The sequence below is a fragment of the Pleurodeles waltl genome, chromosome 4_2 (assembly GCF_031143425.1).
Source record: "Pleurodeles waltl isolate 20211129_DDA chromosome 4_2, aPleWal1.hap1.20221129, whole genome shotgun sequence".
NCBI lineage: Eukaryota > Metazoa > Chordata > Amphibia > Caudata > Salamandridae > Pleurodeles > Pleurodeles waltl.
Window position 1 is genome coordinate 777168185 of NC_090443.1, and position 18376 is coordinate 777186560.

General features: G+C 41.2%; 1 protein-coding gene across 1 annotated transcript in view; it reads right to left on the bottom strand.

Moving 5' to 3' along the window:
- Positions 1-1648: 1648 nt before the first annotated feature.
- The window catches only part of FPGT (fucose-1-phosphate guanylyltransferase), a 62481-nt gene continuing 45753 nt past the window's right edge, over positions 1649-18376 (bottom strand). Inside the window, exons 4-5 of the mRNA XM_069232441.1 lie at positions 17739-17831; positions 1649-4125 (exon numbers count right to left, since the gene is read on the bottom strand). Of these exons, the coding sequence (XP_069088542.1) occupies positions 2690-4125; positions 17739-17831 (1529 nt within the window). The 3' untranslated portion in view covers positions 1649-2689. The remainder of the gene's footprint in view (positions 4126-17738; positions 17832-18376) is intronic.

Here is an 18376-nt window from a genome sequence, read left to right on the forward strand (position 1 = left end):
CTGCAATGCACAGGTTGGTGGGTGCGGTTGACAGTACACCACTTTGGCAGGGCATGATGTTGTCCCAGGTAGCTAGTCTGAAGGGCTTCAGAAAATGGGACCGTATAGGGATCTCTACCTTGGGTGATGTAATGTGTGACACAGCACTTAAATCATTCCAAGACTTACAGCAAGAATTTCAACTGCATCGAAGCCAATTCCATGAATATCTCCAACCCAGACATGCTATAGCCCCCTATATCCAAAACTTAGATTCACTTTCTAAATGTAATCCGCTGGAGGGTAAGCTCCTTTCGGTGCCCCTCGGAACCCACAAAATACCACAGATCGATCGATCCATAGTACTCCATAGCACTCATACCCTGTTGGCCCTCCGGGATGCCTGGGAGGCAGATCTTGGCCTGATGGATGACGATCACTTGTCAGACTCCTCACGTTCTCCCCAGGAGGTGGTCATTTCCATTCACCTTCGCCTCATACAATTAAAATACTGACACAGAACATATTACACAAGATATTGATTATGGAGAATGGGACTTATAGCCTTCCCACAATGCTTGCACTGCAAGAGAAGGCACGTTCCTACACACTGTCTGGAGCTGCACAGGGCTGGTGCATTTTTGGAGGGAGATTGCTACGTGCCTAGGGGAGGTACTGGCATGGACCACAAACTAATTCTCCTTCATATTACAGTGGGCCTCGGAGTAACAGGTAAAAGTGTATTACTGTTTTAGGGCCTCACCATTGCCAGGCAGGAAATAGCCAGAACTTGGAAGGTTTATAGAGCCCCCTCCCTTGGTGTCTGGAAACAAGCACTAGACTTCTGCATGGGTATGGAGATAGCCTCGTATCAGGGGAAAGGTTGCACTCAAAAGCATCCAAAAATCTGGAAGAGGTGGGCAGACTATAGAGGCATCACTCTAGCGCCTGTACAATCACACACCAATGCTACAGATGATGAAATACATATTTTGGGCTGTCCACTACCTGAGGCAACATACAACTCTGCGGTTAGTCTCTTCTACTATTTGTACGGGGCAGACACTCTGGATTGGTGGGTGTGAGAGACTTATTTGTGCTAACATTTTGGTTTTGGTTATTGTACTCTTCCAAACTTTATCCTCTCGGCCGCTTTGGCAAATTCTCCACAAAAAAAATAAAAAATCTTTTTTAAAAAAAAGAGGGAAATGTAATGAAAAGGCACACAAAAAAGGGGGAAAGGCAAGAAGAATGAAGTTAAAATGACAGAAAAGCATTGAGAAGGCACGCAAAAAAACAGGGGAAGGGTGTAAGGAGAAAGCAGCGAAAACGAGGGAAAAGGAAGGAGAAGGCACACAATAAAAAAAAGAGGAAAAGACAAGGAGAAAGCTGTGAAAATGTCAGAAAAGCGAGGAGAAGCCACACAAAAAGGGGGGAAAACAAAGTGAAAGCAGTGAGAACGAAGGAAAAGCAAGGAGAAGGCACAAAAAAACAGGATGAAAAGCAAAGCCAAAGCAGTGAACATGAGAGAAAAGCAAGGAGAAGGCACATTTAAAACAAGAGAAACGCAAAGAGAAGACAGGAGCAGGAGTGATGCAGCAGCACAGGGAGAGCTGGACCTGTTTAAAAATAGATTTAAAATGGAGAAACAGAGTAACACCATTTAGAGCAATGTGAAACATTTTTTTTATTAAAAATAAAATAAATCAGGAGTCCAATTCTTAAAGAAAGACACAAAAGTACACCCTTACATAGGTATAGGTCCTTATGGGTACACATTCATGGACTGTCAGTAATTCAAAAGAGTTTACAGAAGAGGGCCTGGAAAACTGTTAATATTATAGGTTCCTATGCATACTCCTAATAGATATCCACTTATTTTAATCATGTGAAATTCTTCCAAATAATTGCAAATTAACTTGTTAAAACATTTTCCTTTTACTCCAGAGGGACAATATTTCCCCTCATGTGAAAACTACTTTCTCTAAACCCTACAATTTTAGACAGGGTTGTGGTTCCTTCACTCCATGGAAAAAGATTTACTCCTGCCCTTGTTGGGAGCACATTAATGACCATTTCCGAGGTGGTAAGTTGTTGGGAAATAACTTGTTACTAAAATGTGAGTTTGCACAAATTGACAGGGTATCCCAGTCCTGAAAGTGCCACTTCTCGCCTGTTTCCAGCTCCTGTGAGTTGATTGCTCACAATAAATTCTTCATGCCTTGTAAATCCTTTAATGGGTGCAAAATGTACGCTTGCAAGTGTATTGCAATTGGTAGACCCCTTAACAGCTTTGTGAAACAGAGTCTCTGCATATTCAGAGCTTGTGAATATTCAAAAGATTTGACAAAAAAGTTCACTGGTATGTCCTGAGTCCATTATAAAGAGCAAAGTGATATAATCAAAGCTTTGCTAGAATTCAAACCGTAACTTACTATGAGCCATGGAATACTCAGAGAGCTATTTAATGAGAACTCTGCCATAATTTGTTATTTAAATGAATGTCATTAAACTGAGCCAGTGGATTTTTTTTCCAGACAAGTAGATTTCTGAACCTTCTCCACCGCTGACAAGTAAAAGAAATGGAAAGTAGCTAACATAACATTACATAAATTATTTACAAAAAGGAAACCTGTTTTTGAGCAACACACGCAAGGTAAGTAATTTATTAGACATGGGAAACTGACATTCCACATTTTTGCAAACATCTTCAAGTCTTGCATCGTATACCAATTTCTTCGCAGAGCCTGTGCCTAAATAGTAACATGTCTTCAACATCTTTGAAGGACAGCATTTCTGCAATTGATAGTAGCTTTCTGTCAGAGATATTACATCGGGAATGGTTGTGTACGGCATTAAGCATCGAAACTGACAGTAAAGCAGACTCCTCTAAAGATAGACAAACAGGGAAAATGCGGGCATTCCACAAACTCAGGCCAGTACTACTGTCTGAGAAAAGTTGTTCTGAAGCCTTTAAGCCCCATAAATCCAGACAATGTAGCAGAATTATGCCACAATATTGAAGAGAATGTACTTCGGAGAGTGATTTTACATTCTTTTTAAAATCATCTTCTAATCCACATGCTATTGTTGAATACATTAATTGTTCATCAATATTCAAACTCAATGAATACACAAAGGATTTTGGTGGGATAATTGTTTTCATAATTATGCAGGAACTACTAACAATGCAGTTTTCCTCCACTGAAACCTCAGGACCCAATCTACAATACTCAACCACTGAGCCACAACCAACTGAGGACCTGGAATCCAGTATACTGTGAATAATACAAGCTGATTTGGCTAAATGCTCCGATTCCACTGAAAAGATACTAAATGTCCTAGACTGTAGGCCAAGCTCTGCTTTTAACTTGTCATCCTGGGTAAAATGGAATATGTACTCTTTGGTGGTCCCGATATGATAAAACTTTGAGTTATTTAAAACAATGACATTTAGTGGTGTGCCTTTTAGGAGCCAAAATATCCTTTCCCTCATTTCAATTAGTTGGGAGTCTTCTCTTGTAACGTTAACAGTGTTCCTTGTATAATCAAGTGTTGCTTCCGTTCCAAGGGCTTGCAGAAAGTCACCGTATGCATCTATCTCACATCTGAGTGGGCCAATTTCTTTATAAAAAGCAAGCATTAATTTTGCAGTGCTGTGGTCTATGTAAAACAAACTATCAGTATACACAATTTCAGAGCTTGCTGTACCCTTTTCACCGTCGCCTTTCACAGTACTTACCTCTAAGTCTGTCCTTTTAGCTACTGCCCCAGCCTGATGCATCTTCTGTATAGTAGGCTTATGAAGAAAATGTCTACACGTTCTATACTCTAATTCATGATATTCTGGTAAAGCAGATGGTTCTAGTACATACACACCATGTGTTGTGCCTACAGTCAGCGAAGAAGGGTGAGCTAAAGCTGTAAAGCCAGGCTTATCAAACTTGATCATCTCTTTGGGTCCAGTACTAAAAACTTCAATATCATCTGCACAAGTTACAAGAACACCAGGACTCATGAGTCTTGGAAAATCGATATAAGCAGCCAGTTTGAGTTCTAGCATCTGATAAATTGGGTAACCCATTGGCAAAGCTGTAAATATTTTTCCCAATGCACTTGCACTTGGTAACCGTTGACTATATCCACCTAAAAAGAAAAATAATTTTCAGAAAATTTAAAAGACAAATATGGCATAATACAGTGTACATGGTTAGTAAAATAAATGCACTGTAAAATATTACAAGCTATATATTTATCATGTCTAGTACCATTATGACGACATTACGTTTGTATTCTGCGTTTTGGACGAAGGCAAACATAATTTAAAAAAAGGCTAAGCCTCTAGCTAGACATTTAATGTATGTGTACCTTGCTTACACCCAAGAGACCTTGAGGCACAGGTGCAACAATGTGTGAAGACATAAAAATGTAAGCATGTAATCATCAAAGTAAAACCAATTTTCACACTGAAAAGAACAGGTGGTTTAATGGCACAGTTTGTTCCATTTGAACCTGTCCATAACGAAATCATAATTAGAAAGACAAATTACCACAGCGTGCCTCCATTTTACAGAACATTTTTCCGGTTCAGTTAAAAGCCATAAGGTTAAAGAAAGTGAACAAAATAATGCTCGGTTTGAAAACAATACCATTGGTTTTACGAAAAATACCTGGACAGTGTTAGTGGGATGGGACACACTAAAGACTTAAGGAGATCTAAAACCACAATGCCAGTACTACATTTTATCATGTGATAATGGTTAAGGTTAAAGCCATCAACTATATAATCCAGCTCTTTAAGACTTGTCACAATTACAACAAATGTATAGCTGTAAAACTGTTAATCAAAAAAGTTCCAAAAGTCGGGAACCAAACTAGCTATGTCTCTGCGTTATAAATTCATAATTATTTTAAAAATAGATGATGCTTCCCTGCTTGTGAACTGGCTAAATGTTTATTGGCTGCGCTGAGCCTGCTAGCAAAGATATTTGCTGGTATATTCTCGACCATGTGGAATGACTAGTTAACGGAGGCTAGAGGGTACCATCCCACCAGATTGGGTTTCTGTGGGGTATGTCTGTTTTGCACACGGAAATTATCCCTGGCTCTGTGGTGAAACAGAGTATACTAGAGGGGTCCTCACCATTATTCTGTGCATTTGAGGACTACTCTGGTGTATTTGACAAGAGTGATCACTCAAAGCTATGATCTAAGCTTTTGCAGATGAGCATTCAGAGAGACCTGGTGACCATCATCAGTCAAACTTTTATAGGCAATTGGGGGCAAGTTATCCTGTGAAATAATGGGTTGTTAAAAAATGCGAGATACAACACATCGGTCAAATAGGGTGTTTTCTCGCACCCATGAATTTTAATTTGAATATTTGTGACTGGAATTCCACAACAAAATATTGTCTCCAAAATGAAACCTCGCGACTATGAGCACTACTTTTTACACAGATTATGTAGTCCTTTTCTACAAAAAGAGTCAGCCTAAAGCACATTTCAAACACATTATTTACTATTTAAATGTTTATATAATGCAGCCTGTAGAGAAGGAGGGATACAGGTATTTTACACTAAAGCAATAGCACGAACAGAGGATGCACAAAGATTGGTAAGGAATAGATTTGACCCTGAATTCAAATGAGGCCCAGCAATTCAAAACATCTCGGAGGAAAGAAAAAATAAGAGGCCAGATGTACGACACATTTTACCAGTCGCAAACAGCCCATCAGACCGTTTCCGACCCGTAAAATGTATTTTCCTATGTACCAACCCTATTTTGTGAGTCTGTAACATATTACCGACTCGCAAGGTAGGGTTTGCAAGTCGCTGTTAGGAAGGGACGTGCAAAGGGTGTTCCTTCCTAACAGCGAGTTGCACTGGTATGTATGAATGTTTTCCGACCAGGAATGCAGCTGCAAAACATTCATTCTTTACCGACTCTGTGAAGGAGGTGGTAACCCATTCGCAAACGGGAAGGGGTCCCCAAGGAACCCCTTCCTTTTTTGTGAATGGGGACGGCAACATTTTTTCAGGCCACGGACCACTGCCCACTCTAAAAAAAAAAAAAAAAAAAAAAAAAAGAAAAAAATAACTTTACATTTTTTTATTTTTTAAATGCATTCTTTTTTCCTCTAAGGGAAACAGGGTGCATTAAAAAAAACTGCTTTATTTAAAAAGCAGTCACAGGCATGGTGGTCTGCTGACCCCAGCAGGCCACCATCCCTGTGAGTGCCGGACATTTCCAACCTGCCTCATGAATATTAATGAGGCAGGTCACTTATGACCCATTTGAGAATCACAAATAGTGTGTCAGACACTGTTGTTCATCAGTGTTTGCGACTTGCAATTTCCGAGTGGCTAAAAATCGCAAATTGTGTGTTGCAAACACTGAGGGCCGTACATCTGACCCAATGTGATTAGCAGATGGGTGTCAGTACAAAATGATCCACAGAAATCAGACGCAGCGACACTGGTTCAGATGATAGATTGTGATCAGGTTTGAACAAACGTGTCTTGATTTGCCTTCTGAAAGCAATGGGAGGTAAGATCTTTCTAAGGTTAGTAGATACAGAATTCTATGCAGCTGACACTGAAGAAACGCAGGATTGTTTACTCTCTAACCCCGATTTAAATTGGATAACTTGCAGCAGTAGAGTCTTTACTTCTGAAACCTTTGGAGCAACCACAAATAGTTAGAAAATGTCCTGTTCTTATGAATGGCCATATGAGTAATGTGAAAGAGCTTGAAACATATTGCAGTTTGGCAGTGGAGCCAGTGAACGCTGCAGAGGATAGATGAGATGAAGTTGTATTTTTTCTTTTAAGCGCCAGTTTGGCTGCAAGAAAAAGACCGTTTTGATTGGGGCTGGTTGTGACTGAGGAACCATGTCTAATGTGGTGTTTCCATAGAGTAATTAGGGTCACAAGTGACAGCATTGCTGTCTTTAGTGAGTCGGAAGGAAGTAGATGCCTTATTTTCTTTAGCATATGCTCATGGAAATACAATGCCTTAGCTACCTTGTCTGGATTGTGCACTTCATTATCACATGTAGATGTTGTTACTTTGCCCAGACACACATGTTGTGTTTTGGTAGGGTCAACAAGAATAGATGTTGGTACTTTAATCAGTTTGGGGTGTTGGATGGCTGGGAGCTGTCCAATGCTGCAGTGCTCATGTGTGTCGGAAGGCTCCTGGATGTCTGCGCACATGCCACTTGAGATCTCTCTGGTGTGGCACCAGAGGGATTTCTTTTAGAAACAGCCTTGAGAGCTTAGGGAGAGCTTCCCCAACACTATTTCTTTCATTTCATTGCAATGACGATCACAGCGAGCAGTGCGCTGACGTCATATCAATGAAAAGGAAAAGTGAAAATGGCTCATTTCACATTATCTGCATTGCTGTCGTAGAGCTATCTCAGCCCCAAGCACCTATCCAGACAGGAAAGGTATCATTGGAAAGGGTAAAATCTCCCCTTTCCAATGGTACCCTCCCCTAGTGGATCCCTGTTTCGGGATCACTGTAGGAGGGCGACCCCAAAGAAGGGATCCATTCCACTAGACGCTAGGGAGGGGGAGTGGCCCCTGGGAAAAGGGATCTTGCACCCATATTTTTGGGGGGTACTATTCAGTCTTTCTGCCCCCCCCCCCAGGGACAGCTGGGGGCAACAGCCCCCGATCTGCCACCCCCCGAGGGGGAGGGGTGAGCTTACTAGCACACCAGGGAATATTTTTTTATCATTAGTGTAGGGGTGGGGGCTGGCCATGATGGCCTGCTCAATGCTTCCCCCCAAAAAAAACAATAGGCACAGTCTTTCTGCCCCATGGGGACAATAGTCACCATCTGCCCCCTGGAAGGGGGGGAGGGGCAGAAAGTCCATTAGGCACCAGGGATTCTTTTTTTTTTTTTTATTAGTGTAGGGGTGTGGGCTGCCCAGTATGGGCACGGCAATGCACTCACCCACAAAAATGGGCACAATCTTTCTGCTCCCCTAATGCCCCCCGCTGACTAAAGCATCTCATCCCAATGGCAAGGAAAAGGAGATTTGACTCTTTTGGGTGTTGATTCTACTCATGGGCCAGGAAAGCTTGGCTAACTCCCAGTATCATTCCACTTGCAATGGTGAGCGACTGCACATTTTGGACTTGTTCACTCTGCCACCTGGAAAAACCTACCAGACCCAAACACTTCTGAAAACTAAACATCTGGGGGAATCCAGGGTTGGTATGCTTCACATGCCCCCACACCATTTTCTTACCAACAAGGTCGTACAAACCTCCAATGCTGCCTGAAATCATGCATTTTTCGTACATTTCTGTGTTGGAAACTTTCGGAATCTGCAGGAATCCACAAAATTCCTACCACCTAGCATTGCCCCATCTGTACTGCTAAAAACTCTGCCTCAGTTGTGCGGGTGCCCAAAGCAGAGTCAGACTAAAAACGTATGACAAAAACTGTCCTTTTGGACCCAAGTTGGTTCCCCCTCAATTATTACACATTTTTTGGCCCTTCCCTGTCGCAGGCACTTGACCCACCTACACAAGTGAGGTATCATTTTTATCAGGTGACCGAGGGAATGCTGGGTGGTAGGAACTTTGTGCTGGCACGGTGATCCAACACAACAATGTGAGTAAACTGCGATTTTTCAGCTAAATTTGAGGTTTGTAGGCGATTCTGGGTAAGAAAACGTTGGGGGATCCATGCAAGCCACACATTCCTGGTCTCCCCGGTTGTCTAGTTTCCGAAAACATTTGGGTTTGGTAGGTTTTCCTATATGGCTGCCGGGCACGGGACCAAAAACGCAGGTGCCCCCTTGCAAAAACAGGTTGTTTTGTGATAGATAATTTTGATGTGTCCACAATACATTTTGGTCCCTTCCCTGTCATGGGCACTTGGACCACCCACACAAGAGAGGTAGTATTTTAATTGTGAGCCTTGGGGGTAATGATGGGTGGAAGAATGTTTGTGGCTCCCCTCAGATTCCAGAACTTTCCATCACAGAAATGTGAGGTAAATGTGTTTTTTAGACAAAGTTTGAGGTTTGGAAGGGATTCCGGGTAACAGAACCTGTTGAGAGTTAACAAGTCACCCCATCCTGGATTCCCCTGTGTGTCTAGTTTCCAAAACTATATAGGTTTGCTAGGTTTCAATGGGTGCTGGCTGAGCTAGGGCACATTGCAAAAAAAGCTCAGTTTTCAGTGCAAAATGTGATGTGTCCACGTTGCATTTTAGGCCGTTTCCTGTTGCGTGCATTAGACCTACCCAAACAAGTGAGGTTTATTTTTATTGGGAGACTTAGTAGATCAAGTGTTACTACCAACTGCCTTTCTCTGGATTTGCGCCTTCCAAATGTAAGATGTGTAAGAAAGGAGTCATTCTGAGAGATAACATATTTAAATGTGCTATCATATGTGATAATGAAGAAAATGGCAGCTCAGTAAATTAAAATATTTCCCTAAGATTACATTATATGAAACCAGTTTATTGGTCAACAGCATTACAGTTAGGTTGAGTCGATTATTTAAGTCACTAGACCTGCAGGTCTGGTAACCTTTTTAAGTTTTTTCGAGGTCTCGGGCAGCTCAGTTATTGGCTCTGGGTAGTTTGGGTTCTTGGTGAACCTCTAAGCCATATATATCCCCACAACCAGAAAGGTCCAGAGGATGTAACGGTATATTGCTTTAAAAAATCTGCCGTAGTTAGAAGAAGTTACAGATAAAAATGGACATGAATGGCTGATTTATTTCAACTCAATTTCCATATCTTATAATTGTAACTGTTACTTTCTATAGGAAAACCTTGATCTACACAAATGACCCCCCGTTGAATTCAGAACTTTGTCTACTTTTCAGAAATATATAGCTTTCTGGGATCCACAATTGGTTTCATACCCATTTCTACCACTAACTGTAGAGGTTGAAAGCACAAAAAATAGGAAAACGGACTATGTCCCAGTAAAATGCCAAACTTTGTAGAAAATGTTCGTTTTCTGATTCAAGTCTGCCTGTTCCTTAAATCTGGGAAGGTGGTGATCTTAGCATCGCAAACCCTTTATTTATGACATTTGCAGAGGAAAAAAACAGAAACTTTATTCCGCAGCACCTTTTCCAATTTTTCCCCCAAAACCCCAAATGTTGCTGTTTTTATACTAATTCACGGTCCCTCCAGGGGAATCCACAAACCCTGGGTCCCTTTAGAATCCAGAGGATGTTGGAAAAAAGGACACAAATTTGGAGTGGATATCTTGCATGGACAAAAAGATGTGGGGGGCCTAAGCGCAAACTACCCCAAGCAGCCAAAAAGGGCTCACCGGGGGGTTGGGTGGATTTCAGGGGGTGAACCCTAGCAGAAAAAGGGGTTAAAGAGGTGACACTGCAGAGTGCATCAAATTAGAAGTACCTTGATATAACGATCACTTATAAGCTGAGCTGATTCCCTATATAGAAAGAAAAGAAGACTTGTATTAAATTGTATTTTACTGATACAGTGGTAAGTTAGTCGGAGATTCCCTCTGTTAATGAAAAGCACAGGTGCTTTTCTGTAGTACCTACACTGTTTCTTATGGTGCTACAGTGCCACCCCCAGGAAGAATACCCTTTCACACTAAGGTCACCCACAACCGTGTCCGAGTTTCCAGTTATGCCGAGCATGGCAGTGTGCAGTCTCCTTAGTTTGAGTTGAAAAACCTGTTCAGACTAAATTCCGCCTGCAAAAACTGATGACCAGCAACAACATTCAATTAACGATGATTTTTGCTTCTACGTTGGTAACCAAATTATAATGGGAAAGACCTTACTGGGGCTTCAAATGTATTGTACGCAATTCACCCTTTTTCAGTTCGTTGTCAAGCAGCTGCAGCAGACTGTGGGAAATGTTACCAGCAAAGTACCATTCAGTGCTGCTAGTTCATCCACCCATGGAGATTTATGAGAAATCACATACTGTATCACAACTACAATCTCTGTACTGGAGATACGTTTATCCAGGGAGATCTTGATATCCTCTGAAAATGTTGGTATGGTGATACGTTTCAACATCAGCTGTTCTGTTAAATATACAGTGATAGTGCTTACCCTCTTTCAGTCTGTTCAGTAATTGTTTGAGCTGCTTGAGAGACTTGGAGTTTTCTAGCACTTTACTTTCTTCCCCTAAATTTGATCTGATTTAGCAGATGCCCCAACCCTAGTTTCCTTACTATGCTTTGCGCATCAGCACCAAAGCACAATCCACACAAATATATATTAAATCATCAGTGGACTTTAATGGATTTGACAAACTTCAAATCTCTATGATCTGGATCAGCATGTCAAAGCATTCTAAAAGCAAAGACCTAAAACAGCCACACACGCTTCCAAGGGTAACAGCTTGTAGGCTACTAAGTCTTATTTGCAAGTCTACATTTTGGAAAACACAATGCAGGATGTGTAAATTGCAGCCCCAAAAATCCGGTGCACATGTTCTAAGAGATCCAGATTGGCGAACCTCATTCATGTTTGCTGCTTCTGGATATGGCTCACATGCAGTTTTGGATGATCTGAGGAAAACACTGTGTCTGGATTTATGAAGCACTGTAATGGGTGTGTCTGATAAGCATGATAAATACAGACTGGAAGCACTGGTGATTTTTTTTGTTTAGAGGAGAGTTTATTAACAATGCCACTGATTGCTTGTAGCCAAATCCCATGTTGGGGACTTTGAAGAGGATTGCACTTAAGTCTGTGCACGGATTTACTTGATGAATCATTCTACACATGATTATCACTACTTCCTATTTGCGCAAAATGGAACAAACCTGCAGGTTAGTGAGTAATGATGACCTTGTTTGCCCTTGGTAGTTAGGTCTCATTTTGAACCGAACACTCCAATGGTATACCGTGCCTCAGATACTACCTACATTGTTAACTGTTAGGTCTGGCTATGCACGCTCCTGGCGAGTTATTCCGAGTGTTTTGAAACCTATTTCCTTTGCTCAGCCAGCGTGCCCCATCAGGAGGGGCGGGGCAATATGTGACGGCGTTCACTGCTCCACGTCCAACTTCTGTGTCACATGGTACGGATGTTGGACTTTGGGAATCGTAGTACTTTCTGTGCCGACGGCACTATACAGGGAGTGCAGAATTATTAGGCAAATTAGTATTTTGACCACATCATCCTCTTTATGCATGTTGTCTTACTCCAAGCTGTATAGGCTCGAAAGCCTACTACCAATTAAGCATATTAGGTGATGTGCATCTCTGTAATGAGAAGGGGTGTGGTCTAATGACATCAACACCCTATATCAGGTGTGCATAATTATTAGGCAACTTCCTTTCCTTTGGCAAAATGGGTCAAAAGAAGGACTTGACAGGCTCAGAAAAGTCAAAAATAGTGAGATATCTTGCAGAGGGATGCAGCACTCTTAAAATTGCAAAGCTTCTGAAGCGTGATCATCGAACAATCAAGCGTTTCATTCAAAATAGTCAACAGGGTCGCAAGAAGCGTGTGGAAAAACCAAGGCGCAAAATAACTGCCCATCAACTAAGAAAAGTCAAGCGTGCAGCTGCCACGATGCCACGATGCCACTTGCCATCAGTTTGGCCATATTTCAGAGCTGCAACATCACTGGAGTGCCCAAAAGCACAAGGTGTGCAATACTCAGAGACATGGCCAAGGTAAGAAAGACTGAAAGACGACCACCACTGAACAAGACACTCAAGCTGAAACATCAAGACTGGGCCAAGAAATATCTCAAGACTGATTTTTCTAAGGTTTTATGGACTGATGAAATGAGAGTGAGTCTTGATGGGCCAGATGGATGGGCCCGTGGCTGGATTGGTAAAGGGCAGAGAGCTCCAGTCCGACTCAGACGCCAGCAAGGTGGAGGTGGAGTACTGGTTTGGGCTGGTATCATCAAAGATGAGCTTGTGGGGCCTTTTCGGGTTGAGGATGGAGTCAAGCTCAACTCCCAGTCCTACTGCCAGTTCCTGGAAGACACCTTCTTCAAGCAGTGGTACAGGAAGAAGTCTGCATCCTTCAAGAAAAACATGATTGTCATGCAGGACAATGCTCCATCACACGCGTCCAAGTACTCCACAGCGTGGCTGGCAAGAAAGGGTATAAAAAAAGGAAATCTAATGACATGGCCTCCTTGTTCACCTGATCTGAACCCCATTGAGAACCTGTGGTCCATCATCAAATGTGAGATTTACAAGGAGGGAAAACAGTACACCTCTCTGAACAGTGTCTGGGAGGCTGTGGTTGCTGCTGCACGCAATGTTGATGGTGAACAGATCAAAACACTGACAGAATCCATGGATGGCAGGCTTTTGAGTGTCCTTGCAAAGAAAGGTGGCTATATTGGTCACTGATTTTTTTTTTGTTTTGTTTTTGAATGTCAGAAATGTATATTTGTGAATGTTGAGATGTTATATTGGTTTCACTGGTAATAATAAATAATTGAAATGGGTATATATATTTTTTTGTTGAGTTGCCTAATAATTATGCACAGTAATAGTCACCTGCACACACAGATATCCCCCTAACATAGCTAAAACTAAAAACAAACTAAAAACTACTTCCAAAAATATTCAGCTTTGATATTAATGAGTTTTTTGGGTTCATTGAGAACATGGTTGTTGTTCAGTAATAAAATTAATCCTCAAAAATACAACTTGCCTAATAATTCTGCACTCCCTGTATAATAGACAACGAGTCATTCTTGAAGTTCTGTTGACGTTGTAAAGCATCATAACGGTAGAGGGGCATAGTCATGCATTTCAAAGTGCCCCTCTTACACAACAAAGCCCTTCGTTATTAATTGCCTTGGTTGTGCTGTCATCCTCTCATTACTTCGCGAGGGCAATTCTTGGGGATGAAGTCCCACCATCTTTTATATACAGGCCTATAGTTAAACTGGAGTTTTTTTTTTAAGACAATAAACATCTCATTAGGAGCTAATCTCAACAATTAGTTGTTATGAAAGGTGGTTCTGGGGGAAGAAGTTCCGTTTTTTTCCCATCAGAAGGCCCATTGTCACACTAAAGGATTGTGATCATGCACATATTACTTCTGCTGTACTACTCGTGTGTACTCTCACTTCCAGGTGGTGTGTGCTAAAGGTACCATGTGGGTTACCATTTATCAATGAGTGGGATAAACCCTCTTTTCATCTCTTTGGTTTAGTTGTGTTATGTTATGTTATGTGATTGGATCATATATAGCGCCAACTACCCGGAGGCCTCGTAGCGCAGATCAGACTGAAAAATTAGACAGACTGGAGGAATCCTAGACTTCTCTAGAGAGGGGGGAACTTACTGGAAGCCAGGTTTTAATGGCTTTCCTAAATACAGTCTCCTGGGTCATCATACGAATATTCATAGGTAGAGAGTTCCAAAGTCTGGCTCCCTGATACTTCAGGGATCTTACTCCCCATGATATTCTCTTTACTTTGGGAACCACTACAAGGGCTTTAGAAGCCGATCTCAGAACTCTTGTGGGTGTGTAAAATGAAATTAATGATTTTAGATGGTGAGGGTCCCTTTTATATAGAGCTCTGTGAAAGAAGCAAAGGGCCTTAAACTTTATCCTTTTTGCTACTGGAAGCCAATGCAGTTCCATCAGAGCTTTCTTAGCTGATGTGGTCCTAGGCAGATTAAAAAGCAGCCGCGCTGCAGCATTTTGAACCACCTGTAGTTTGTTAACCACATAACTTGGAGATCCCAAAAAGTGGCTCTTTCCATAATCTAACCTGGATCAAATCAGGGCTTGTACTGCCAGTCTTTTGGCCAATGGCGGAAGCAGGCCAATAACCTTCTTAAGTAGCTTGAGTATCCCAAAACAGGTGGCTGACGTTCTCTTAGCCTGATATTCCATGGTGAGTTTGGGATCCAACCAAACTCCCAACGTTTTAATCTGAGCTTTAGGAGGGGGTAAGTAATCTAAATGTATTACTGGCCCTTTATTTTTAGCAGGGTTAGCCAGTTTTCACAAAAACATGATTTCTGTCTTTTCTTCGTTGAGTTGCAGTTATGACATCTATTGCCTCTTGTTGTGGCGCGTATTTGACTCTATGGTAAGACATTGTTAAGCCCTGTAAGATGTGCCTCCAGTCTGCAAACCCATCTCTGTTTCCATTCCAGGAAGATCTTTGTCATATTTGCACTGCTGTTGATTTTCTCTATCACGGTCCATCTGAGATTGTTTTTTTATGACCAGTTACATTTGTGTGTACAAGCAATGATGAATTATGTACTCAGTATCACTGATGTATATTTTTGCGCCAATTTCTGTATGTTTGTATTGTCCACATCCCGGAAGAAGCTCCTCTATTGAATATGTGTTGGCTGTTTCTATTGATTCGATATTAAAATTAAGAAAAAAATAAAGTTTTAGAAATGTAATTGGGATTCGAGTTGATTGTTGAATGTCATACATCAATTGAGTGCACTCACTTAGTTACCTGTGTTTCTGCACTGATGGAAGCACTGCCTGTTGCGGCTGGGTACTGATATGAAAGTACACCAAAAAACTGTCATGGAATGGGCTTCTGCTCTGTTAGGTCAGGCTTTCCATAGGAAGTGCCTTTTTTGCTTCAATAACTTTGGTGGCGTTTGAAGAATATCTAAGAAATTTGAAAATAAAAATTCATTCATCAAGCTGAGCTTCTTCCTGGAATAGTTAGGGTTGGGGCTTCCAAAACGCTTTTCCCCCATGCTATTTCGATAGGGAAAATTAAACAACACAGAAAAGAACAGCTGAATAGAACTACACCATATTTGGCAGAAACCTAGATATTTACTCAGAAAGCGTGCTTTTTGTGATGTGGTGTCATTCTGTCCAGCTGTTTTAGAGAAATAAAAGGTTAAAAAGGAATAGTTACTTATTCCCATGAGACTGCTGTGAGAAGAAAAAAAAGAAAGACAACAAACTAATTCTGATTGGTTGAGCCAGTGGGATGGAGCAATGTTGTAAAGGTACCTCATATTCCTTGATGTTCCTCCCGTTGAGGCATGGCTTGCACTTAATGCATATCTTAAACTCCTGGTCTTGGCCCAGCATGTTGTCTTCTTCACATCCTCTGGGCTGCTCTCAACTATGCAGTCCCTCATCGACCTGGCTCTCCTGAAAGCCAGTCTTGGTTTTCTAGGCTCTACTTTCCCTATATATGGGTCATGCTCCAAGAAAATATGTTTTTTTTTACATTTCTATTTCCGTCCCTATAACCTTTGTTTTTTAAGTGCATATATATATTTGTCCGCTTCTAAGGGAACCCCTGGACTCTTTGCACGATATATATCATTTATATATGTCATATAAAGAGCCAGCTTCCTACAATGCTCCACATAGATCCAGTTGATGTGGCTTACGCTTAATCTGGGCTTTCAGGATTTTAGGTTCTTTTCACTGGCCAAGAGGTGGTCTATCTGTAGGTTAATGTTTGCTAGCTCCAGGACATAGCTCTACCTGGGTTCTCTAATCATTACTACTTAACCCCTTCCAGATCAGTCATAGTGGAATATCATTCATCCCACAAGCTTAGCCGGCCCCACCTAACCAGATCTGACGGGGTGGGGTTAAACGAAATGGTCCCCTAGGACGACGGTGACGCATTCCATCCAGAGAGAGAGATTCTGTAACGCTGTTATAAGATGCTCTCGGACATAAGGTTGCATGCGCACCATTGCGGAAACAATGAAATTAGGGAACATGACAAGACACCCTGTGCAAATTTCAAAGCAGGGCACAATTACGAGGCATCATGCTGATTCTCCGTTATGGAGGGACACTGGCTACAGCATGGCTTGAGCTAGTAAAATAACTGTGAGATACAGAATAAAATCTTAGTTGTGGAAAAAGTGCAAGAAACACGACGAGAGCTCAGTATTTCATTGAGGAAGGAACGATAAATCTCATACCTGCAGTAGATTGGAAGGAAAACAGCCTGGGAAACGGCAGGGCAAAAGAGTGTCAAATTATTGCCCAACAGTGACGCACTAAATAAGGCCAGACGGCCTCCCTCCCTACTGCTATAATGGGAGCACACATATGCAATACAATAATTTGCAGGTAGAACCAACACACACACCCTGCCCTATCTCCATGCTCACTTAAAATATAAATAATCCATACTGAGTAGTGAGGTAGAATTGCGAATTGAAATACAATTACCACTAATATTAAGATCATTTTTTACATCGCAGTTTTTTGCCGATGCAGATATTTGTTTAGATTTTGCTAATAAGTACACTGACATTACATCATCATCCATCTTGCAGTATAAATGATTGTTTGGCACCATTGTCCTTTTCAATATTTTCTTCACATTTCTTTTGAATGTGGATGGTAATTTTCTAAAACGCATTATTAGAAACATTTCAAGCTGTAATCTCTCGATTCCAGAAAGCATTATTCAAATGCACCATTATTATCAGTATTTAATATATGCATATTGGAAGTGGCAGATGATCTGTGGTTCTAATCTTCAAGTATACTACACACATTATGTTTCTGAAAAATCATTTGGAGAAACATTTCCTCATGCATTACTGGACATTTTAGGTCATCAATGTGTCATCAGCTTTAGTCTCCTAACACTAGAATTATTCTAAGCGCCTAAAAACGTTTTAATTTGTGAAATATTTCACTATTTATGCGGCTGTATGTAGATGAAGTTTTAAATGTTCAAGTCTGCCTTTAGATTTGAGCTGAAAGTAATAAATCCCATATTGCCACAGACACACAAAAATAAATATTTGTCAGCAGAAATATACAATTACCCGCATGAATCAAAAGGATAGTAAAATTATCCCACTGTCCACCATACAACTGTTCCAAACAAGTGAGTGCATAAAGTGTTGATCCTCCATTTCCTAAAAAAATAAACACAAATGGAAAATAATAAATAACATTTATTCCAAAATTTGCACACTAGAGCATAACTTAAACACTACGGATTCACTGTTTGTATAGGGAGACACAGATGGAAATAACTAAAGTTTCACATGAATCCTAAATTTGATAGCAAAAAGGCCGACCGATGTTAGAAACTATGGTCTCTAGATGGCAGAGGTATGCACCATGTCCAAGTAGAGACCACAATTCTAATCCGGGTAGGTCACAACACAAACTTAATTGTCCTGTGTTAGCAGGCAGGCTTAAACTAGGAGCCAATGTGTAAAGTATTTGTGCAATAATTCATACAGCAACACAGTGAAACGCTACAAAAAAGCCTCCACACCAAGTTAGAAAAATTTAAGTTATTTACTGAAGGAGTCAAGACCAAACATAGTACAGATCCAATAACAGTACGAGATAATCTTTGGCAAAGGTATCTCCGCACTGCCTTGCAAACCTGGTGCACTCCTTTTAAGAGTGTTATGGTCACGTCAGTGTACTGGCCCAGGGACTATGAATG